The 19,407-nt window shown below is 30.1% G+C and overlaps 1 protein-coding gene across 2 annotated transcripts in view; it reads left to right on the top strand.

Moving 5' to 3' along the window:
* Positions 1 to 19,407, top strand: part of LOC132928316 (centaurin-gamma-1A) — a 95,743-nt gene that overhangs the window by 27,463 nt on the left and 48,873 nt on the right. The window contains exon 1 of one of the 2 annotated variants that reach the window (XM_060992899.1): positions 17,623 to 18,084. The exons of the other annotated variant lie outside the window; for it this stretch is intronic. Within the exon in view, the coding sequence (XP_060848882.1) occupies positions 17,895 to 18,084 (190 nt within the window). The 5' untranslated portion in view covers positions 17,623 to 17,894. Of the gene's footprint in view, positions 1 to 17,622; positions 18,085 to 19,407 lie in introns of those variants that run through there. 2 annotated transcript variants of the gene reach the window in all.

The raw sequence follows: 19,407 nt of genomic DNA, 5'->3' as shown, positions 1-19,407 counted from the left end.
CACTAATTTAATAAATTGAAATACATTTTTACGCTTCCCCATCTATAAAGTAATTTAAACCTCTGAGGGCTAAGTCATGTTCAATACTTGTACGAAGGTAGGCCAATCTATCTCTCGCGTAAAGCATCCAAAGGGTTGTTTAAGTATATAGACAGCTGCGTTCTATTGTGCTGTCATTTTTGTGATTATAACTTTCCAGGCTATTACACATTCAGGTAATTTCAAACGTATTAGTCTAATTTAAATTTAAAAATAACATATATTTGTAACGCCTTATGCGTCTGTCTGTCATACATTATTTGCATACCATTCGTCCGAAAGGGTTTATACGTGTACTATGGTTGCTGATTACAAACACGATATACGTACAAAACGTAACGCATAATGTTTATAAAATAAAATTCGTGTTATAACCGACTCTATTAAGTATAATATTTTGTTCATCACTCACTCGATACATTTAAAAATAAGGTTGACTGGGTAAACCAGGCATATACTAGGAATACCTAATAATTATAATATAATATATTACTAATATACGTGCATTTCAGTGTATACATTAAACTACATAATATTTAATATATTGATATTGCTATTTATTTGTACTACTTGATATGAATCGATTTTTATAGAACGTGAGCATGCTTGGTGAATAAAATACCCTATATATCAACACATGTATAGACGCTCAACTCTGATCGGTAACCATTTGTAATACTATTGGAATTTCTGTATGTTCTATAAAATGATGGTGTTTTATATTGCCGTTAAATTCGAAAGGAAAAAACAAATGTGTTAAAAAATGTTCAATGGCTCTTAAAGTCTAAACTATGACACGAAATTTTATAGTTATAACAGAGGTTTTACGTTTACGCGCTGTTAGTTTTTTTCTATTGACTTAACTCAAATATACATGTAAAAGAAAAACCTTTGTGTAATAATAAATTTGGTTTCAGGACAGATCCCATTAGAAGTGAACTTTTTTCTTCTGGAAAAATACTACGGGGGTGAACCTACGTAATATTTATGTAGAAGTTCGTGTGCGATTTGAATACCAAATTAATGTTCTCGATTCTAGAGGGAGGGAATATTCTGAAGAAAATACGAAACTTCTATATAATATGTAATGTAAAGAAACTATTTGAAAAGAAATCATGTAACTACCGATGAACTTTCAATTGCTTTATGTTAAAAAAAAATAGCTTACCGATTTAATTTTTGCGAAAGAATAAAATTACTGAATAATGTATTTAATATTTTATTTTATGTACCGAGATGATTTTATAAAAAATCATTAAAGAAATATATGCTGTGAACATGAGATAATTTAATTAACATTAACAATAATATTTCTAATCTATAATGAGGTATCCACTATAATATGCATAATAGGTGCAGTACCATATTATATTCATTGCGTGAATAGTTCAAACAGTAATTATCATTAAAATATAACTGTTGAAAAACATTCCTTTCCTCAAATTATCTCAACGAATGATATAATTGTGTCAATAATTAACGTATTAAAAAAACATACTAAAATAGATTTTATTTACAGAAGAAAAGTTTTTCCCTACAAAAATGCTCATTAGATGCAGCTGTGAAGATTTAGATCGAACATCCCCCACCCTTCTGTTTATACCGTGTACGCTAATGATTCGTCAAGATTTTAATTATCTTCAACAGCATTTCCATAATCACCTAAGTGGAGATACCCATAGATGTCATCGCTATTTAAAGGAACTACTATACTAAATGACATTTGGACATTTTTAATTTTCTAAGAATTGGGTTTGGTTTATTTTTTGATGAATTGATTATCTTTTCTTGGCATCGTCCCAAAACACATTTCTCTTTATTCTCGCTTAGTTATATATATATATATATATACGATTTTTCTTTTAAAAGCTGCCTTAGTTTTGTGTTTAAAATACTGAACACTTAAAAAAAAACATTGTACTGCATAGTTACGCGCTGTATAATAATCTCGTATATGTGATAAATCGTTAATTATATCATTGATATACAATTATTCTATTCCTGCAAAACGTACGTAGTTAAATGAAATGAAATGAATATTATGATTATTCGTATCTCATGTGAATGTTGAAATTCTTATATATACTGCCGTCAGAAATAGATAAAACTAATGTATTAATGTATCATATTTTGGTATAACATTTTTGACTACTACGATGTATTATAAGACTAAGAGAGAAACAAAACACGTGACCGTTATATAAGTCTGGTTGTTAAACCTTAGCAATTCTGCCTGTAACAGTGTAACACGTGGGTTTAATATTACATTAGGTAGTAGATATTCAATGGAAATGTTTGTTATCGATTATCATAATATTACGTGATTAATGATACATTATTAGATTTAAGACCTATGTATCACTTTTATTTCCTAGACACGGCGTTAAAGAATATATTTTTTTTTAGCCTAAATGTTTTACCAATGTTTTATCTGGAATCTACTCCATTAAACTCTTAAGATTATGAGTTATGACCCTTGATTTCTCTACCAAATAATTTGTATTGTATATATTATAATCGAGGTAAAACCGAAACGCTATATTATAAGACTTAAATTGTGTGTTTGTTCCAAATATTTATTGATACCTATGTCCACAAGTATAATAAGTCTATGTTTTATATACAATTATACAAGTGTTTAACAATAATGATACTGTTTAAATTATCTATCCCTTTTTTTAGAAACTTTAATAATGGTTCGTCGATGCTGTCGGTCAAGATAACGATATGTCTTATTATTAATTATTATACTGTACTGTACTTATATGTCTACAAGTAATAATTATATTTTATTTTCTATATATTATAAATATATACGGGAGGTCGTCGTTTTTTAATTTGTTATTAAACTTAAATCTCTATGTATTATAAAACCAAAAACACTTATAAAATATGCACAAATAAAAATAATAATAATCATCGGTGCAACACATTTTTTTCCCTTATCGAAAAGTTAATATTACATATTAAATTGATGGAAAATCGTTTTCCGCAAATAGCGATAAGTAGGTATATATTATATTACCGTATGTGTCCCCAACGCAGCTGAATAATAAATAAAAACTTGAGATGGACGATTTATAAATCGTATATATATGTACAGTTTATGTATGTGGGACCATCGGAAACTCATTGTTTTCGGTCCAGAAAATATGCCATGTTGCTTCCGATTCAGTCTTTTGTCGCCACCCTTACTACCTTTGATGTATTTAGATTTTTTGTTGTATATTTATAATATATACATACAGTCAGTATACCTTTAGATTGATTGCTTTGTTATTGCTGTTTGAGAAATAAGTATCACGACCAATATATTGAAAACTCCAGATAATACATAATAATATGTAATAATATGTAATAAATGTAAGTGATGTTGCATTTGAGATGTATGGTTGATTCCACTTAAAAACTTATTAAAATAATTAGGTATTATCATAATCGTTGTCATCTAAATAAATAAATAAATAAATAAATACCAGAAATATATTATTGCCACATTATCATAAATTATTATACAATTACATTTTTTTATTAAATATTTAAGTGAACAATTTATGACCAATTATACGTATTGATTTCGACAAAACCTATTTGTACCGCTTTATTGTTGTCTTTCCAATTGTACGCCAATATGGGTTTTCACAAAATAATCATAGTAATAGGTTTATGAAACATTCATTATTTTTTTGGATTATATCTATAATATCGTGTATGCTAGTTAAAACGTTACGTTTTTACGATATAATAACTTAGTCATTATTAGTAGTATTAATATTAGTATATTAGTATTATTACATAATACATTAATACCAAGTGGTTAGAACGTGTAATATGTTCGCTTTGATAAGTTTTCGTACATATATATATATATATATATAATATATAGACGAAAGATTGTTAAATTCAAACTTGCTTAAAAAAATCGTGTTTTGACGGTCATAGTATTTTAATTATATTATGTAGGTACATGCTAAGTACAATAAACAATTCCTAAACCGGAAATTTGCGTTTAACAAATCTAACAATTTGTTAGGCTGTACCTTCCTATATAAACATATATACAGAAATGATTTGTTAAAAGATTTACTAGTTTTTTCAAGGTTTTGCAATAAAAGTTTTATACAATTTGAATATTTCACATTATAATATTTTGTTTTGCATTTCCAAGCACAATATTTACTATAAAAATGTCAAATATTAAAGCGTTGTTTTTATTATTTATATTTTTTATATTTAAAACGTTTAAAGTTTACATGACTGGTATCGTACAGCATAATTTAAATGAGTATCCCCTGCCCTTTTGCATGACATATAGGTTAAGTATAATGTATAGCTATTATATGTATACAAATACAATCATAATTTATTAAACTTAAAATATGTTTGCAATTAAAAACTATTGATTCAAAATTGAATATTTATCTGTTATATTTTCATAAAAATTATTCATTTTCTAAATTTGAAATAAAAAAATTTAAGATTAAGCCAATAGTTAAGTATTTTAGAATATTACCATTTCTGTAGATAATTCATATATAAAATATATTTTAGTGTGTTAACTACTGCTGTTTATTTGGTTTGTTTTTCGTCCTGAAATTTAATCATGAATATATTCATACTATAGTATATTTTATTAAAATTCTTCTCGTGTTTTACATTTATCTCCTTCAACTGTCGCGCTCACAGTGTTCATTAATTCGTGCCATTGCATTAATATATATATACTTTCGAACCAGACATTTTTAACTAACGAAAACACTACAATGATGTTGGCGCAATTTTTTTTTCACGCAGCATATTTTTATTACATAGTTGATGACAATTATATTTTTTATATTTATATTATATATCGTTCGCCTAACACTCTAATCGATAGGTTTTCTACTAAAAATGTAATTATTATGATAATAAGAATTCGTTTATAAATAAAAACTCAAATGAATAGTTTTTTTTAATTTACGGGAGACATATTAATCGAGCGTTTATAAAAGCATTTTTTAAAGTTTTTTCTTATTGCCAGCCGTTTAGTTAATGTATAACATCACTATAATATTATATACATTCATTATATGATATATCTCGAGACACGTCCTATGACTTATTTTTTTTGGCTATCGTTCAAATTATCAAATCCCATCGTCAAAACGTCGCCGTTTGGTGGTTTTATCTCATATCCTATATTGCACTCAGTGAGTCATTTGTATTTATTGTTTAGTGTTAGATCATCGAAATATTTATAATAATATATGTATCAAACCCCCGTGTAAAGGCTGTTGTGAGCGTTACGCTGAGAGCTATTCCGAATCATCGAGCGAAATAAACTGATGACTGGAAATAATATAAATTTATTTATACAGGGTGTAATCAAAGTGCAGAATATTTCAGAGTCCTAGGTTGCAGTGGGTTCAATGGCGCAACCTAATTATAAGTATTTGAATTTTAGATCACAGAATTAAATAGTGAAGTATCTCTGCTTATAAAAACTTTGAATACTTATTACTTTAATATAAAGAAAATATTTTAAATTTAATTTGTGTGTATTGTAATTATCAGTAAAATAATTTGTTTCGGAATATTAATTGTTGTCGTTAAAAAAAGTAAACAGTTATACAGTCAACTCATGATAGGTATAACGAATTTCAAGAGACCGAGAAAAAAGTTTGTTGTATCTAAAATTAACTGCATCATTTTTTTGATGTTGTTTTATGTTTTTTTGTTTTTAATTACTTAAAATTGTCTAAAAAATGCTTTTAAACACATTTATAATATTGAGAAAATGAGTGTTTACTTTAAAATAAACATTTTGTATAATATAACAAAGCTTATACGTAATACGTATTAACTTTTGTATGACTGTACTACGTATAACATACATAATACGTATAAAACGCATGAAATTTATCGCGATTAAAATCCATGGACTATAGTAGGTATATAAGGTATATACAATCCATACATCTATATAATATTTCCATTCAACGCAGTGTTGCGTTGAAAATAAAATCGTATTTTATTGTGATGGCGCGCAGACGATGAATAGAAATATAGCAGATATATAGCATGCGTTGCCGACCATGACTCAGACGTTGATGATACATTTTCCAGAATCTTTTATTTTTAAGTTGGCCCGCTGTTGTGCACTTTTGATTTCCGTTTATACTAAAAATAATTTTCTCGGTAAATTTTATTTGGTATTTTACGGGATTTGTCAAACACGAATAAGCACCACCACTGCGTTGCGCGTTGGCAGCGATAACGACGTAGGGTAAGGCACATAATACACACATCTGATATCTCATTAAATATATAGATATAATAAATACGAGACGTCAAACTTGAACTTGGAAATGTCCCTCCTGATTCAAAAACCATAAAACTCGTGGATAAATTATAGTTTATTTGTATAAGTCTAAATGTTTGAGAAGTCGGAGGGATAGTTCTATTTAACTACTTTTGCTTTAACTGCATGCGGTGAAAACGTCAGCATATCGTTGTAATTATTTCAATTGTTATTGTTATATTGGAAAATTCTTATGATTTATCATTTTCGGTTTTTACTTTATTATGATATTATTACTAGTAAATATTTGAATATAATATACTTAATTTTGTTACGTTTCACTTATTTTTTATCGATATTTCTCAATTTATAAATTATTCATATATGAATACTACTGGTATTTCATGGTATTTCTCCTCTTTACGCATACAACTAAATTATACTTTTATATTCACCGGATACGGTTTAAAAACGTATATCGACGATTTATTTAAGTGCATGGTCTCTATACTATATAGTGTTATATTATATAATATATATATATATGTTTGTACTTGTTTTTACGTGTGAAACGATTAAATTTGAAATATCGGTCGGTCTTAAAATTATCGTATCAATGTGCCAAGCGGCCTATAAAAGAATAATAATACGATAACCGTACTATCACAGGATAATAATATTTCTTTTTTTACCGCCAAACGGTGTCGTTAACTCAATTCACGAGATTCGGGTCGATTGGCATTCTAAATCTCTTAACAAACAACATAATTAAATACACGTATTTTAGTGATGATGCTATTGCTACATTTGAATAATTTTATCAACTATGCATACTTCACGCGTAGGTGTATGTGCAATTTATACTCGAATACTTTATTTTATATATCTAGGTTTGTTGACGATAAAGCCGTTTGTATGCATTTTATTTATACATATATGGAATAAGGTCGTTCGGTCGTAGAAATTATTGTTTTACTATTATAGTCCATATTTATTATGCGAGATTATTATATTTATCGTTCGTGTTTATAATGTGTGTCGGCGAACGGCTCAATTATTAATACTCAGTTAAAGATAACTGCAAGAACTCGTGATATAGGCACGTGTGCATTTCCGTTGTACCCACGCCTAAAAACTATACGGTTTTATATGATTTTTTCCGCTACAAATTATTACTAATAAAACAAATTGTTATTACGGTATGTATTATTTTCTATAGCGCGACCTATTAGCGATAAAAACGACGTTAAAAACCGCGAAAAAATATACGTGGTCACTCGCATTTTATTATTAATTCGTTCCAGTTGTACTTACACAGTACGTGCAGTTATATACGAGGTTAAATTTAACGTGAATCAGCGTTAGTTTGCGAATATTAAAATATTTTTACGTTTAATTTCGGTTTTATTTCAACATTAAAATAAATTTTAATTTTCTGTTATTAAGTACCGTTATCGTTATCCGTGTGCAGCGTGGTTTTTTAATTTTTAATCAAACCTATACTGCTTAGATTTTATCTAAACTTTTATAATCTAGACGATCCTTGGCTATACTTTTCTAAAACTTTAGTAAATAATTAACAGTCTCTTGAGTACAGATAATAGTGACCTAAATACGTCACCGGTCTAAATGTAACCGTATATCTTAAACAAATAGCGTCTTAATCAGTTTGTGTTCACCGATGACTCTTATCTACATCATATACGTTGTTTAATCAGTAATATACCTGGGATATAACACCATTTTTCATTTTTTTACTTTTTCATTTATATTTTTACCTTTAAGTCTACATATACCCCATGTGTTCTCATTGCATTTTTGCATTTGATTTTACTTATTGTCGTTGGCCTCGTGCGCTATATCGATTTAAGATTACTATCGTTGTATCCAACTAGCGTTGACAGGTCGTAGGTTAATACATATACAATGACAATTTCATTATTTTACATTTGATTACCCTATAGTTAGATAATGATAATTTAACCATAGGTAATTTTCATTTGCCACAATCAATGCTTTCGAATTTCGATGTTATGTTATTCTTCCATTCATCATTTATGAAAACCTAAATACACTCTTCTCTCATGTCTCTACTGGACCTACCTAATCGGTGGCTGGTAAGATTTCTAATTTGTTTCTAGACGGTATTATAACAGTAATTAACAATTGTTTGTACCAATGAATAGTCTTGTATTATATATACTATATAAATAACACTTCCAGCAATGTATAGTGTGGTGTTCCAGGTGTTCGTATAACTATATTATCTAATATTAACGTAGTATAGTCAACTATAATTATATTATGTATTTAATAATTAAATAAATACTATTTATCTATAACAATAAGGAAGGTCGAACTTTTTTTTTGATAAAAATATACTGAGAATATATTTTTCCTTTTAGAGTCGACTTATATGATTTTATTTTGCATTTGTAATTAATATTAATAATATAAGCATACTTGTAATATAATATTAAAATTGTGATTTATCTATTAAATTTATATAAGTATATCCAAGCAAAAAGTAGTGATTGACTTTGAAATATCTACAATCGACTGTTTATGTCAACTGTGATTTATATAAATATTTATGCAATACCTAAGTGTTATGTGTTATAATAAGTGTTCATGTCTATACGCCGAACCGCGAACTGAGTCTATGCTTTTATTATTGTTGCGTGTACATTTAAAATTTGATATAATATTATATATGTTTTAATAGTATTGTGTGCATTGGGGAGATTCAGGCTCACGGCCAAAATCAGAACGTTACACTCTCTCTCTCTCTCTCTCTCTATATATATATATATATATATATATATACATCACACGGATATACGTTGTGTACACGGCTACAGTAGTTGAGAAACAAGGACAATTTTTTTCACTCGAGTTATATCACTTATAATTGTACCCTTATCATAGATATATATATTGCAGTGGGCCCTCGTGTTTTCCCATAAGCTTATGTAAGAAAACGGAAAGCTGCACCCGGTGACCCGTATCTCTTATCATATATACATATTATATATTTATATATATTTTTTCGTACTTAATTCTGAGTAAAGTTTCGTGTATATGGTATGAGAAAACTTATCGTGATTAAATAGTACTTTGTAAAGTCCGGTTTTCGATTTTCACCGTAGAATCTAGGGCCTAGGATTTCTCAAAGCGTATAATAATATATATTTACTTCTCCTGCGTGTGCAAGATAGCGGCATCTATAAAAGTATGCTCGTATACTATATAGTGTTTGTATAGGATTCGTCTTTCGAAGACGAGGTTCGAATAACCTTATTATTTGGTTATCATTTTATAAATTTGTATATTATATCATATCATGTATCAAGAGAAAAGAAAACCGTTAACTATGTATATTGTATACATATTATACCTTTTGGCAGATAATAATTTGCAGTCGTGGACCCGGTGTTTCGGTTTAGCCGGTGGTATGTATTGTTATTCATAAATACGTATTAGTATACGAAACGAGCGCTCGACGGATATGCTCTTTATATATATATATACCTATGCTTAGGAATGTATCAAATATATTTTCTTTCTGAAAACGTGCGGCTATGTGTGCGGGCACCGTACCGGAATTAGAATTGTACACACGTATTATACGATGACAGCATCTATCGTTATATTTGTTCAGAACGTACGATTTTACTCTCAGCGTATGCTTATATAATATAGACAAACTATTGTTTTCGGATTAATCTTTTAAATAGTTTAGTAGTATTTTTTTAGTATATTTTTCTCAATTATGCTTTGAAAGTTTTGATCGGTTTCAACTTCCAAGTCGAAGCATGTCGTAGTACTTTCTTGTCCTCTAGTATACTTTCTACCTTTTCTTGTCGAAATTTTTTTTTTCAACTTCTAAGCGCCTGACGAACAATTATAAACGGAACACATCGAAGGTACCAGAGCTGTTATGGCAAAAAAAAAATAACTTATATTATATTATAACACGAGTAACTGATTTGGTTACCCTCATTTCATAGATTCAATCGAGTACAATCGTCTCTATAATTCAACTATGCATAAATTGTGGGTTTCAGTCTCGCGTTGTTCAGCCACCCGAGGGAATTCAATAACTCGAGTGACCGCACGCGCGTGTAGTAAATGTAAATTTATGTTATGCGTCAACGTTTCGGCCGTTTGGCGCCGTTATAATATAAATATATATTATCATTATAATAATAATAATAGGTTTTTTTGTTGCTGTGGTTGTTTATTATAATTGCACTGCCGCAGACAGTCACTGTGGGGACGCGCGAAAGCCGTGTCGTCGTGTATATCATCGCCATACATATTCGTGTTTGATATGTTTGAGTACGAAAATTAAAGCAATTAAAAAAGTGACGCGTGCGCAACGCTATGGAACGCGATTTTAACCGTTTTCTATACTTATGAAAAGTGCATAATGCAAGACTCCGTAATATATATTTATAATTATTAATAATTTAATATTGTAGTATTAATTATATTCGTTATATTATGACGTATGCAATAAAATAGTAATTTTAATTATCGTACGTTACCATATCTGGTGTTAAAACTACGCAATACCATAGCAGCTTCGTGTTATGATGTAAGTGTCCATCATTTTTTTAATCGTGTATCAGGCTCCTCTAGCCTAAAGTCAATATTGACGACTATATAAATTAAACTTTTAAAACTGCATAAATTAACCCTTGCACGACATTTATAAATCGACATTCTCTACAAATTTTTAAGCGACACGAGTGGAACAATTTTGATAATTCTAATATAATTGATAATTACCTGCAGAAAAAAATACAATCGGAATATTAACAAGCGTGGTTTTCTCATTAATACGTAAACACCTTGTATTATATCACACATTATATTATATGTTATACACATGCAGCGGAATACGGAATCTCAAATGACGGCGTGTGGCGCTACGGCCAACAACGGCTGCTACTTATAAAATATAACGATATTATACATAAATTTCGTGCAACGTTTATTCCGAATTCACTGGACGTGACGCGTGTTTATAGCGAGTTCGGCGGTATACGTTTATATTATAATATGATATTGACCACGGTCCCCGTTTTGTGTTGTTTTTTATTATATTCGTGGCCTTCTTCGCGTTCGCGTTTGGTGACAGTTATGTGCAAAACAGCTGTACCGTATCGCATATTATTGTTGTAAAACACGGCACCCAGCTAACTGTATAATATGTGCAGTAATATATAATTATACAGTGACGACGATGACGACAACGCCGAATTAGTACAAATTGTATTGATACTCTCTTCGAACCCCTTTTTTCTTTCTATTTATTATTACATGTATGTTCCTTTCATCTCGCCGTAACCCTGTAGTTACATATATAATATAATACACGCACACGCGTGTCGTATATTATACAATACTGAATACGTTATATAATCGAACGGATAAAAGGACGGCCGAAGGCGTATATTCCTCATCCACCCCCTCGCGTTTCGTCGGCACGGGTCGCAATCCAGCACACCACACACCTTGCCGCTATAGCTCATTGTGCGTGAGGTCCGCTCGGATTATCAGTACCTTTATAAAATATACGAAAAATATTGTAAGTGTGTAAAAGCATTTCAGTATATTATATTATTATTGTAATAGGATTTTAGGGCGGCTGACAAAAATAAACCCTTTTGATTGCAGGGTCACGCCAGTTTTGGTAAATTGTTCTCGCTGAGAATATAAAGTGATATCGAGCTATATTTTAGGAGATATTGAGACTTGAAAGTAAAATCTAAAAAGTAAAATATAAACTTTGTTTTTGTAACTTATCAAATCGTTACACTAAATATTTTTGGGAATACAATATTTTTATAGAATCGTTAAAAGTATAGGTTTTACTTATTATGTATGTTTAATGCGTAATTTTATTTGATGGTCATATAAGGTTTTTATACTTAATTGTTATAATAAAAAAGTATATTTTATATAACTGCGTGGTTGGGGATTTTGTAATGATAGTAAATGGTGATTTTCAGTGTTTCATTTTTAGATCACTATTATAGTGGCTCTGCGATATTATTTATTGATTTTGCGCATTTTATTTGATCGTTTCACTTAGACATCATGAAGCTATATGATGGATATTGCAATTTTGACCACTCCTGTACAACATAATGTATGTGTATGCCTATTCGTTATTATTATTTATTACGCAAATACCATCATGATATTATATTTTATATAAGTTGCTGGGTATATAATATGTATATTGTATATGGATCGGCAGCTGATATATTATAGTATAGTGGTGCAGTCAGCTGGGTAGAAGCGCGCGTCTTGTTTTCGCGCGCGGGCACGTCGCGAATCTTACATCAATTTCGAATGATTTATCGGATCCTAGTGGAGATAGTATCCCCATATTATACAGTTGGAGGTAAAAAGAGGGCATGCATTGGATTGCCCTATAGTGGTTTCGTCTGTTTCTCGTCTCTTCCAAGGTCTTTTGCTCTATATACATATATATATATGTGTACCTATACAACTACAATAGGACAACAAAAGAGTCAAAACACGACCGCGTTGCCCTCGTCTCTAAAGTTATGCGCTACGGTGTATACAATGAAAAATATATTATATAGGTTATATATTATTATCTATGGGCTCTTAAAACTGACAGTTGTGACGGGTCTTCCTTTTGCTGTCTCCGTATCGAAAAATTGAAAACCAATGACACTTGTAGAGGTGAGCGAGCGTCACTCCTCTCCACTCTTCACAAGCCAACCCTCGATGCTTCATGTCGACACGTGAATACAACGCGACCGACAGTTCGCCACCACCGCCGCCGCCACCGTCTTGTGACCTACCTATACCTATTCATTATCATATCGAAGGGCACACGCATTATTGTATTATATTATTATTATTATTATAATGATTTTTTTTTTGTATATTTTTTCTAGCATATTTACACAATGTGATTATACAAGCGGAACAATATACATAATATAATATTTTAATATAAACGCACTTCGAGTCAAATCTCTACAAAAATTATCCTGAGAGTAGGTACATAAGTAGGTAGTATACGCCTCTCGTGAAACGCGTTGCGTAGGAAAACCGGCGATTACCAAAGCGACTGTACAACAGCACATTATAATTATAGCTTATATTATAACCTGCAATAGTATAATAAAAATATGTATTTTAATATACAAAAAAGTAACACGAGTTTAACAAACACTCAACACACGATATTATATTTATATATAACATTTACACATAATTGTTAATTTCTAGATAATACTCTGCAGAATATTTTAGTATATACGATGCAAAGATAAATATGTTTTTCGTCTATTATAGCTACCTCGTAAAAATTCCTTTAACTCGTTGTTTGATTAATCTATCATTATGCAATTACAATGTAATGTATTTTAACTATTGAGTTCATGGATTTATTTCCTATCACAACACTAGATACATTTAGTAGTCATTTTTATTATATTTAAGATAATAGTATGATTAACTACAGGTACCTATCGTCTTTATAATATCGGCCGTAATATTATATTAAACACTACGGGTGCGATGACAATTCGATAGTTTCGATAAAATAATATCATTATTACTGAAAAAAAATAAAATGAAATTTATTATACAAAGGAAATCTCTCATTTATAATAATAATTATTGTTCGCGTTCTCGACTAGTTTATTTTAACCTTACTCAATCTTAACGATGTTATTTTATTATCGTTTACACTCCATTTGAACTAATTTAACATATAATACAGCGCCGGCGCGTAAGTTAGCTAGAATTGCTATGTATATCGGACTTGTCGAATTATTCGTGTGTCGTTTATAGAAATGATGTATTATTATTTTATTAAACGATCATAATCTGCTGCCTAGCACTAAAAAAACTTAACATTAACACTTTTTGTTCGATATTGCGTCTAAAAACCGATAATATTTAATATTAGTGTTGTAATATGCAGAGTGCGTGATATATGTTATAATAACTAAGTACACAGGAGCCGCACCGATGTCGTTGGGGGGAGAGTGAGGGCGGGTCCCGCTAATTATTTTCGCCGATCGTAAACATTTATGCTTATAATATACATATGTGTTTATATATAGCCTTATATATTACGAACGCCACACGCACATACGATGCGAATAAATAAAAAATGCATTGGGGAGGCCTTCGTTCAGTCGATTTTTATAGCGACCTTTTCAAATTTGCATAATACGTCACGTAGGTATATTATATAGTACGTGTCCGTTTTTTTTTTATTTGGTGGGTGGTTTCCTTGTAATATTTATGCCACAGGTAAATGTGTCGTAAATTATACATAATAATCATATTACGGGATGTACACCAGTGTAACAATATAATATATATTCGCGCGTAACACTTTTGCGCGTTCGCTGCTACTGGTTGGTGTATCGCGTATTATATTATATAATATAAACATATATTATTATGTTGTTGTCGCGCGTGCACAATCGCGTACAGAGGAGTTTTACTCGTTTTGAATAACATCTGTCCGAATCGAAATGATGTGCCCGCCGTGTCAAATTCCCATATAAAATATTAAAATTTATTATATCTCCTCCTTATATGATTGTCTATATTTTTGATTTACGTCTCGGCGTTATATTATGTATTATACAAATATATTATTATATGTATCGGAGTCCGAGTAGTGGCTGGACCCGTGGTTTTTCCAGTTCAACTGATAAAATGTTTACAAAAAAAAAACAAATTGAATAAACACCCTCTTTAGCCATCAGTTGGTCGTGGCCCATAGAGAGCAAATCTCTTTTTTCTATTATTATTATTATTATCATCATCATATGAGGGAGCATTGTTGATCTGAATTTATATATATACAATGTACATACAACATTTATATGAATAAACCTGATAAACTAAAATGCTCAGTGACCTGCAAACTTTGTGCGCCTCAACTTACACTGTGAATATTGCCTTATGCGTCATCATCGCCATCGATGCGATATTAACGTGTGTTTGATGTTGAAAATTATATTGATAGTGGTTGAAAATATTATTTTATGGTAATCGCTGATCACACAAGTAGATTTTCTGTTTAGGTGCTTCATAAAGCACTATGTAACAACATACATAAATGCGATTTATATATTACGACTTGGTAATTTTGTTAAAGTTAAAATTAGAAAAAAGTGCAATATCGACATTTTGCTAAGTACAGAATATTATCACTTACCGCTTCCACTCCTCTTAACTTTAAATGGTTATTTATTTAAGAAGAGTATGATCGAAGAATAGGTTTGTTCTAGAATACGCATTTAAATTATAGTAGTATTAAAAATTAAAACAGATGTTCACATTATCAAGTATAAATTTGAATAAAAGTTATTTCATCATGACGACATGTAAGTATATGAATGATACTTGAAATTACCCTATAATGTAGGTAAATAATAAATATATTAACCGTTCGTAGTTGGAACATTTAAATACGAATAATGAATTTATGTTGTTGGTCAAATAACATATAGTATCGTTAAAAATCCTGATCTACAAGGCCGTACCTGGGGGGGTTCACCATCCCCCCCCCCGGAAAGTTTTTCGTGTTATATTAGTTTTTTATAGAACAATTTGTAACAATAATTCAAATAATATTGTTATTATCTAGATCCACACGATTGTACGTCATGTACATTGATATAATATCGTACCATATCAAAAAATTCTTTCGTTTATTTTAATAATATAATATTATGTTCAACTACGTATATAATAATGGTTTTAAATCTACATGTATAAACGACGTATTAACATATTTAATCAATATAATATACGATAAGTTTATTTTGTTGACAATTTGTTGGTGTATTGGATTTGGAGATTGCAGAACTTTTAAAAAATGCAATATTATTGAGGTCATTTCTGTATTTTTATCGGTAATGCATAATTATTATATCGACATATTATAATTTTAATAGGTTTATCATTTCTATAACAAAATTAATATTATAAATATATAGGTATGTTTATATTATTTATATAATAAACTTGTTATTTTTATAAACCTTGCATAGTAACTATATATTTACTATATAGTATGGTCAATTAACGTAATACAATATATACATATATAATATAAATTCACATGGTTCTTCAAGATACATCAATGTATTTATTAATATTATAAGTATTTAAATATTTTGAATTTTGACTGTATATAGGATATTGTCGTTTTTCGACGATAACATAATATAATAATATTATATAGTGCGCGAACCGTATTCTTAATTTTTATCAGCTATTATTATAATTTGTAAGATGTTAATCGTGACTTATATAATTATTATGCTTGATAAATATATTCGACGATTCTCACATAAATTTTTAGAAAGTATATATATACTAATATTGTGTTATATTACCTATATGGCTATATATGAATAAGCTATAATCATGTGGCACAGAGAGACGTCCCTAGTCCCCACACAAGGTACATATTTTATTATGCGATGAATAATAGGAGAAAAATAACCGACATAAATATGCGTTCAATACGTCTGATGCAAAAAACGACTGATTAAATAATAATAAGCGCAATGGTGAAAAATAATCGTTTCCTTGTCTTAGAGTCTTGTTGTTTTCGAAAACGTCATACAGCGAGTGATTTAGAGAGTAGTACGTGCAAATTGTAAACATTTTTTTTTTTTTGAAAACATGTCCCTCAAGAAAAAGTGTGGCACTTATACCTATGTATAATATATTATGAAATATGTTCACAATCGGTGAGATTATATTGTTATATTCTATATAATATACAAGTCCAGTTCTGAAATGCATGTACACACGTTGCGACCAGACTTCCGCGACATTTTTTTCATTTTGTTTTTGGACCGCTCAGAGGGGATTTCGCATTTGGTTTGATAAAAATAGGGGTTGATTTAGTGCCTTTTAATGAAAAGAATCGCGTCATTTTTTTTTCGGTATGTTTCGGTGTTTGGCTCCCGTATATATCGTTAACGACAAAAGTGTCTGGGGATTTTTTTTCCCAGGGTCCATTACTCAATTAAATTAAAATATATTTTTATTTTGTCTAAAAAACAAAATAAAGAGGCTTTTGTGCAAAAGTGTTACGCACGCACGCGTGTCCATCATTCTTTCTTCCGTTTTTCTCTCAAAAACCGACAACGAGATACGCGACGGTGGCGCATGCGCCTCTACTCCGATTGGAACATCTGTTGCCTGGTATCGCCGCCCGGTAAACAAACGCGCGCGCACCGTAAAAGAATCCGTGACCCTACTCGCGGCCACATGACAGCAGTCTGACTCGCTCCCATCGCACTCCGTCGTGTTCGCGCCGCTACGACGGACGTTAGCTGTTTGTCGATGTCGTCTCCGTGCTCATATTCGTTGTTATCGCCGCCAAAAAGTTTCCGAACGTCATTTACGTAATAGTTACACTAACGATAAAATATCTCGTTATTTTTTTATACACTTTTATTTTGGAATTACACGGGTCTATTCTAAACAGTTATTGTTACAATCGTGCGTTTAGCACGTATCACGTGCAATTGTAACCATGTTAAGTGCCGCTACAAAATGGGTGACCACGACACCATCGTCGTCGGAACCTAAGACCGAAATGGGACCACCTTCGAGCCGCGGTACGGTTCTCAGAGTGCATGAGTCGTTTTTGAGATCGCTCAAACGCCGGTCGCTTCGCGTGAAGAGGTCTAAATCGTTAGTAATCGCTGAAAAAAGAAAATCAGGTAATACGAACAATAATGTTAATAATTAATATACGAACTACATTAATAATGCAAATTGCTTGTATATCTATGTATTATATATTTTTAGGTATCTAATATTTATATATCTTGTGTAATTTTTAGTAAAAATGGTTTAAAATCTCTGTAGACTGTAAAGTGTAAAAGTAATAGCTGTATTTTCGTTTGCGAGAGATTATGTGTAACTTTTTTTTATGAATAATTTACTTTTATCATATACGAGTATTCATCGATTTATAATATAATATTATGTCATTGTTATAATGATATAGGTACTATACTATCTATAAACATACGTACGAGCGACGTGTATTCAACCGAGTGAAACGTTTCTAATGCTTTTTAGATCTGACTTAATTGATTTTCCTATAAGCATATATCGAGTTATACGTATACTACACGCATTGTAAGTGTAACCTGCCTTACCAGAACTAATTGTTTTTACAGACGTCCTTCGAATCGTATGCGTAACCCTATGTTTTATTGTCCGTAAGGTGTAGTGTATCTACGTATTTTGATATTGACAAGTCTTATTCGTATATTTCTAGATGGAAATTATAATATACGTATATATTTATATACATGCATTGGGGCGTTTATGTATAATATCATGTAGATAAGCGCGATCCACTTCATCACATAATATATAGAATAGTAATGATAGTCTCCATAGAAAGACGTTTATTATTCCTGTTAAATTATAGATTTAGTTCAATTTTATCTATTCATATTTATATAGTTTGGAAAAACGAAAATATGGTTTTCTGCGATATTTTCTGCGTATACTTATACGTAATATATTATGTATATTCCAGCATTCTGATATTACTAAAGTAGCTATGCCAAGTATATATCTATCATCATTATATTATGCGATGTACCTATTAAACTTTGACTTTTTGGGGTATTTATTTGTATACTCTGTTATAAAATTATAAAATTATGTTGCGTTCAGATAATTCAAAGCTCTGCAATGGTTTGGGTACTAGTGCATTAAATACTTAATTAATTTGCCATCATTAGTTGTTGTGTACACTCGGAAGTAATCGGCTTAAACTTTTTATTTTTTTACTCTTTCTGCTAATAAACATTAAAATAATAATATTTATGTTTAACTCTGATAAAAAATAACATCTGTGCCCCCCTCTAACTTTTGCTTAAACAATATTTTGTTTGCTAAGAAAATTGAGTTTTTTTTATTAGAACGGACAAAACAAAAATAAATCTAATATTTTACGTTTTATTTTTTTAAATTAATTTACATAGGGAGTCTTAACGTCATATATGGTCGTTTTCTATAGCCCT

The sequence above is a fragment of the Rhopalosiphum padi genome, chromosome 4 (assembly GCF_020882245.1).
Source record: "Rhopalosiphum padi isolate XX-2018 chromosome 4, ASM2088224v1, whole genome shotgun sequence".
NCBI lineage: Eukaryota > Metazoa > Arthropoda > Insecta > Hemiptera > Aphididae > Rhopalosiphum > Rhopalosiphum padi.
This window is presented reverse-complemented; position numbering and strand designations above follow the sequence as displayed.